Here is a 7,755-nt window from a genome sequence, read left to right as displayed (position 1 = left end):
CAAAAGAGTTCTCCATCTCAATTTAAAATGGATAAGAATGGTGTACATTCCCCAAAGAATGTAGAGAAAGCTACTGTATCAGCTAAAGGTACAGCAAGTCCCGTTCAAACGGTAGCGGGTAAAGACTTATCAAATCCGTTAATGGCTGACACTTTGCCAAAAAGTATGAGATTATTACCAACTACTTTTAATACAACAAGAACCACAAAAAAAGGAATACTTAGAACAATAACTTTGAAGAACTTGGTAAGAACAAACAAAGTTCAAAGAGTATTTTCAAACTAGAAACTTAAAACCAGTAAAGAAAATAGATTAGAAATAATATACAAAATATTTTTCTCAAAAAAGAAAATCGAGTCCACTGAATGCATAGTGTGTCCTTAAGAAAATTATACCCCTCAAGTACCCGGGGTTAATGGAATATATCCTCCCAAGATAGAACAATCTTACTTACCGGTGTATCAACACCTAAACAATAGTGTCAATGAACCACTCAACGACAACAAAATACACTTAGAATACTAGCTTTTGTAGTAGAAAAAGACACTTAGAATACTAGATTTAGTAGTAGATGAAGAAGTTCAGAAAATTGGTTGTTTTAAAAATAAAAGGAAATTACTCTTTTTTATAGACAACAAAGGATAGTGTGATGCTTATTGTGTCTTATCAGAAAGATCACAACCCTTTGGAGAAGTCACAATCCTTCGGAAAGGTCACAACCTTTCATAAAAGTCACAACTCTTCATAAAAGTTGCAACTCTTCATAAAAGTCACAACTCTTCATTTTCCATTCACACCTTTTAAAACTCAACAACTCCTTCATAAAATTTCAACAATTTCGATAGCTTCTCAAAACCTATCGAAACGTTGTTGATGCTACTAATACACCCCTCAACTAATATGGAGTTTTCACATAGAATAGATATAGGTCTTTTTTGATAGTCATAGAAACAACAAGTTTTTGTCTAACTATAGTATGATTGCTCTGAAGAGTTAGTTCTAGATTCCGAAGGAAACAAATAATCTTCAAAGCCTTAGATTCAGCATTGAAGAACCAAGTGATTTATTTTTCCTTACATGAAGAAGGATTTACTCCAATACCCAAATTTTAGGAGGAAGGCCAAAAGGAAGAAGTTCGTAACACCTAGGAAAATGGAAAGGAAAAAGTTTCAGAAAATTTCACTTTTGGACCATTCCTACGAGACCCATCTACGGTCCGTAGAAGGTCCTATGGGTCGTAGATGGCATTGGTAGAAAATAAGTTGAGTTTTGGAAAATCTAAGTCCCAGTAATGTGTTGAGTTGTGGAAACCTCTACGAGCTGTATGAAGTGCCCGTAGAAGGGTTCCAGACTTATGAAAGAAAATTGGATAAAACTTAGGTTTTACGAGAAGGACCTACGGGGAGTAGAAAGTCCTATGATCCATAGAAAGTTTCCCGAAAGTTGAGCCCAGTAAGTGATTCTAAAGTTGACTAGTACGGACCGTAGAAATTCCTATAGACCGTAGGTCGGAACTGTCGATCACTCCGGTAGTTTTAAGTAAGGGAAAGAGTTCAGACAACTCACATTCCCCATAAACCACGTAGCAGTGTGGGATTGGATCGTACCGACATTCAAGCGACTCCCCATTGCCTCTAATTAGAAGACCTATTATATGGATCAATGAGTTGAGTATGTTCTATACCCCGACAAGGTATAAAGACAGTTCTGGTAGCATGGGCGAAACGATGTATTATCATGAAGCTCATAGTGATGGTTGTTGGTTAGAGAATCTCATATATAGAGTGAAGAGAATTTCATTATCATATTTATATATGTACAGTTCATGGAGTTAGAATTTTATTTGTAAAGCTTTTAAAAGATTTATCTCTACTTACGCTTTACATTCAGTTGAGTATCTTGCTTCAACCTCTTCAATTCAGTTGTTTATAGGAGAAATCAATCAATGGAGAAATTTTTGTTTTGCAAAATTGCACATCTACATTAAAAGAGCACTATAATAACAAGGAATGAAAACACATGTACTAAAAGGGGATTGCGCAAACTAATTGGGAATTTGAAGAATCATCATACTCCATAATGCAAATGTTCCAATCTTCAAATTACAATTATATGAAAGAGAAATACTAGCAAAACAACTATGGTATGTTGTTTTTGGTCCTAAATTCTTGCACCTTTCACTAAGCATGAACCTGAGAAAGTAATTTGAAGATTAAATTTGAAGATCTAGGATCCCAATAAAGTCCAATTTCATCACCAACACTTAATCCGCGATTGTTGAACAATTTGATGCACGAAAGATAAAAGTCATCATTGTGCAATTTCCTTAAGAAAACACTTCCACGATCATACTTCTTAGGGTTATTCTCCTCCGTCACATCCCAAACGCCAACAGGAACATCGCACCCGTTCACCAAAATTTTGGCTGCATCCAACGTCCAATATCGAAGAATGTACTCAAACGTCTCGAAAAATGGAATCATCAGCTTTCCTACAATAACCTCGTCACGGGTAATCTTTTTCTTTATTTGCCAGGGGTTTTCCAAATTGATTTTTGGGGGAGGGTATATGTCTCTTATCTCAATCAGTTCTCGAGTCACTACATATGGAATGTTGTTAAGTTTGCAAGCTTCTTCTTCAGCTTTTGATGGAAAGAAATTGTAAAAGAATGTCTTCTTAAGGCTAAGCAAAGGCTTTTGATCAGACATTGAAGAAATTGTTGGAAGGATACACTAAAAAAAAAGAGGTAGTAACACTCTATTTATAACAGTAAAATTAAGTTTTAATTTTTATTTCAACCTTGAACGGGAACATAGAATTCTGGGTGATTTGTTTTTTGACAGCCTTAATTTTTATTCCAAAAAGGGTCTTCTAGTAATTATTGAGTTACCTAATTAGCCAGATTTTTATATTTAAAGTTTTTCCTTTTATATTTCTCTCTATTTTTTGACAACCATAATTTTTATTCCAAAAAGGGTCTTTTAATAATTATTGAGTTACCTAATTAACCAAATTTTTATATTTAAAGTTTTTCCTTTTTTATATCTCTATATATTGGCAAATATATTTTTTTTTCTTCTCTCCTTAAATATTTCTTCCCACGGAAAATTGGATATTCCTAAAGCCTTTTTATTTCCCAAAGGGATAAGGGTCTAATATACCCTTTAACATTGTTATTTAGAGCTGATATACCCCTCGTTATGAAAGTGGCTCATATATAAGCCTAATGTTATACAAATGACTCACGTATACCATTTTCCCCTAACGGAAGTGAAAAAATAATTTCAATTTTATTTTTAATTATCTTTTTGTGAAAAATATAATCCATATGTGGTATATTTGAATTCCTCGTATTTTTCTTTTACTTTTATTTTTCAATGACTAATTTAAATTTATTATTTTAATGGGCCAATTTATTTATGTTTCACTAATTTTCTTGTAAAATTTATTATAGATGCCCCCATTTTTTTACAAATAAAAAAACTAAATTACAGTATAGCCGCAAAAAAAAATTAGTTCTCGATTATTTGTCTTTACACTAAAGAATGAAAGAAAAAACTAAGAAACTCAAATAATGATAATCAAAGAAGTTAAATAATAATTTATGTATGAAAAAGATTAAAATACAACTTGAACTTTACTAGAATGATCATATATACCCCACGTGATTTTTAAAAAAAAATTAAAGTCAAATAAATAAATTTAAAACTAATTTTTTCACTTCCTTTAGATGAAGGGTATATGTGAGCTCCTTTTGTAACTCTAGGGGTATACATGAATCATTTATATAACGGTAAGGGTATATATGAGTCACTTTCATAACGAGGGATATACCAGCTCTAAATGACAAAGTTGAGGGGTATATCAGACCCTTTTCCCTTTTCCAAACAACTTTAGATAATTATCCAAATAGAGTTATGCCATGTACAATATTGTCACTTTAGATATTTGTGTTTGATTAATTTTCCAGCTTCATGATTTTAATCCTAGTTTTTGAACACATGCACGTGTATTTCATTCTAATTAATATAATTATATTTAAAATATTATAATAAGATTGTGATGAATTACATCAAATTTGAAGAAAATAAAAACAAGCTCATATCCATGATGAATAATGAACCTATTCAACTGATATTATTGTCATTGCAACGCACAAATCATGACTTTTTGGCCGTGTGTTGGAGAACTTACCAGACACAAAAGTTGTTGTCAAACGGGAGCTAAAAACTAAAGATATGTGAAATATATCAAAATACCTTTTGATCTTGTGTCTTAAACATGTTATGTGCGTGGAACATTCTTGTTATTCGTTTAGAATCTGTTGATGAAGTGTTTGCTCTTGTTCTCTCATTTGAGTTGTGATTTCTACTATTATGGATATTCATTTTTTTAATGAAATTTCAAGAGTTCATAGTAACAAAAGATGTGGGAGGGAACTAAATTTGTTTCCTTCGATGATGAAGATGGTTTACCTTATGCTGAACTAACCAAACTTAGAAGGGAATCATAAATGACTCAAGAAGAGTGTAACGCCCCAAAAATTTCTAAGCTAAGGCCCAAACCATTCTTCATTTGTGTATAAGGTCGTATCGGGTGATTCTTAAATTTTTCTTAGGTGTTAAGGTCTATTATTTGGTTTGGGAATGAATTTGATATGAATTAAGGTCACAAGAATCCTCTAGCACAAAGTTTAGTTGTATGCCTCCTTACAAATTAAGTTTTGATGTAAAGTTCTACTTAGGTCAACTTCAAACGATCATAAGCACATAATGAATTTGGTGGCCCATGACCAATAAAATTGAGTCCATTTTCCAACTCCACCAAGTTTTCCTCATTTCGAGTTCAGAGTAAACGTTATGACTCTTTTACCAGAGACTACCACAACACAGTTTTCTGAGTTACTGAACTATAGAACCCTTTTATGGGTCGTAGTTTGGGGTCCAATTACTACGGACCCATCTACGGGTCGTGGAAACCTCTATGGGTCGTAGTTTGGTCCCATAGAGCCTTAAAACTTCAATATGAATTCCATGGATGGGATCTACAGTCCGTAGATCAAATCATACACTGTAGATGGCCCTGTGGAAGGTTTTCGACAGCTTTTCAAGTGGAATTTCTTTTGTATTTGCCCATTTTTTTAAATCTCAAGCCATGATGCTTTAAGTTCAATTAGGGGAATATATTCCACCAAATACTCAGTTTTATTTTATTTTACGCTCTCAACTCCCCAACTCAAAAAGAAAACTGCGAGGAAGACAAAATCTAGGGTTTCAAGGCTTCCAATCAAGTTATTCTCCCAACTTCTTCAAGAACTTTGTTCTTCCAGGTATGTAAGACTTTCATAGTGTTGGACTATCTTGTCCTCACGCTCTACATCTTAATTCAGTCAGTGAAACGTTATGTTTAGAGTTCTTTCGTTGTTTTCTTGAAATTTGAATTCAGTTGTGTTTCTTATTCTGAGTTACAACCTTAACCATTGAGATTTTGACTTCTATTATGTAAAAAAATTGAATTCTAAATTGTTGTTCATGTTTTGTATTACATGAACCCTATTTGTTTATAAAAGTCATGTTTATAAAGATAATTATATGAGATTTCTTATACATCGATTTTCGGACCTGATAGGTAAGTCCATAAGTATACGTTTTAAATACATGTTACTGAAAAGAGTTTCTAAAGAAAGAATATGAATGGTTTCATATGTACTATTTGATAGTTAAGAAAGAGAAAGAGTATAAATGATTTCTGAAAAGTTTTTCAGTAAAGAAAAGTGAAAGTAAAAGTAAAGAAATAGTCTCTTTCTATGTAAAGGGTGATTGGACATAATTGATATGGTTTGTTATGGGAATAGTATCGAGCACAAAATTGGGTAAGAGTCTATTTTAAAATCAAAGTCTCATAAAACTACGTAGCCAACATAAGATAGGATCGTACCAACTTTTTGGGCGACTCCTCACTACGTCAAGAAGGCTTATTGGATGGATCCATAGTTATAGTTAGCATCATATACCCCGACAAAGTATATGATGACCCTTGTAACGTGGGTGAAACGTTGTATCACTGCTAGGCTCATAGTGATGGTTGTCGATTAAAGAAACTCCCCACAGAGTAAAGTGTTCTATTCCCATATTGCTTTTATTTCATATCTTATTGTAAAGTACAAATGGTTTTCACTACTTGTTCATATATTGTTTTGCTTGAAATCTATTCAGTCATCAATCCAGTTATTGTTTTATTCAGCCATATTACATACTCGTACATTCAATATACTAATGTCAGTCAAGTTGCATATGTTTATGATGAAGATACATGTGTTTAGGATCATCAACAGGCACTCTATTGCGATCACTTCACCCTTCTTGATAGCTTTTGGTGAGACCTCCTTGATTTCGGAGGACTTCATTTTTATATTCTGTTAGTAGTATTTGAGGTGTCGTGGATCTTGTCCCAACACCTATCTTGAACAATAGAGGTTTCATAGATAGAGTTAAATGTTTTTCATATTTTTCTCCAGATGATTTTTATTGAAACATATTCATCTAAATAGTTTCAAGACAGTGTTTCAAAGCTTTTATTTAAATAATTTAAATATACATCTACTTAAGGCTTCTGCATATCATATTAAAGTCTCATGTCGATAATTAGCCAGGCCAAGGGTTCTCTTGGGGACCAACAATAGTTCTCGAGTGCTCGCCACGTCCAGGGTGTATGCTCGGGGTGTGACAAAGAGTATTCTATGGTAATATCATCATTTTAATTTTGATCTTGTATCGTGCAAACAAGAATTTCGACTGCAAAAGATGATTTGTTATGGCAGTTTACTTACAACCGTCATTTACGTTAAATGCAAGTATTTGTCCAAAGGTTATGCATCCGTCTCTAAAGGCCATGCCCAACAGTTGCCTTTCTTCTTTTATCTTTCTTTTGCAGAAAAATGGAAACAAAGACTTGAATGAATGTAGCATTATTCTTGTGCAAATGCAAAAACTTTCAGTCAGATGTTGTTACAAAATCAGTTGTCTTAAGTTAATACATCTCTATCCAATTTTCTTAGTCATTTTAGTTTGTCGAAAGTATCACATTACTGATTGAAGATAATTTTGAGGGATAACATGTCGCATCTGAATTTCAAACTTGAATATATAGTGTGTAACAAACAAACAACCCGACTAGCTAATAATAATAAAATTGTAAATTTTAGAGACTTTAAAACGCGTCAACATGGATAAATTTGCTTCCTTATATTCCTTGCATTTCTCTTATATTTTATCGACGTAAGATTGTCTAAGGTGTTACATATATCCCTGTAAGGAACTTGGTCTCTTCGTCAGTGGTTTGCTCCAGTTTCATCGTAAAGAAGCAGATAGTGATCTAAGTCACTAGTGATCTTGCAACATCTCTCCTGCGGCAAATTGTTGTGTGAATCAATCAATATATATGCACAATCCAAGAGGCACATCTGGGTCACTCCACCTAGTCGTATGAAACTGAAATATTTTTGCAATGCAAGTAACATGCATGGAGAAGCTCAACAAGCCTTGCAAGAATGCACATCCTAGCTTTCGAGACTCTTTCATAGAATTCCAACAATTTCTTCCGCTTCTCAAAACCTACCGAAACAGTGTTGATGCTCCTAATATACTCATCAATAGCGCATGAAAGGCTTGTGTATTTGGCCATTTTTTAATTTTTCTCTTCTTCTTCTCCATTTCTCAAGTCAACCCATAAATTTTACTTACCTTCTATTTAGCG

General features: G+C 33.3%; 1 protein-coding gene across 1 annotated transcript; it reads right to left on the bottom strand.

Annotated features, from left to right (window-relative positions):
• Positions 1-2,180: 2,180 nt before the first annotated feature.
• On the bottom strand, positions 2,181-2,708 carry LOC125867232 (uncharacterized). Its single transcript, XM_049547655.1, has one exon. The coding sequence runs from the start codon at positions 2,706-2,708 to the stop codon at positions 2,181-2,183; it is 528 nt and encodes a 175-aa protein (XP_049403612.1).
• Positions 2,709-7,755: the final 5,047 nt, after the last annotated feature.

This window comes from Solanum stenotomum, chromosome 6 (assembly GCF_019186545.1).
Source record: "Solanum stenotomum isolate F172 chromosome 6, ASM1918654v1, whole genome shotgun sequence".
In the NCBI taxonomy this organism is placed as follows: Eukaryota; Viridiplantae; Streptophyta; class Magnoliopsida; order Solanales; family Solanaceae; genus Solanum; species Solanum stenotomum.
The sequence above is the reverse complement of the archived record's forward strand: the minus strand, read 5'-3'. Positions and strand labels throughout refer to the sequence as shown.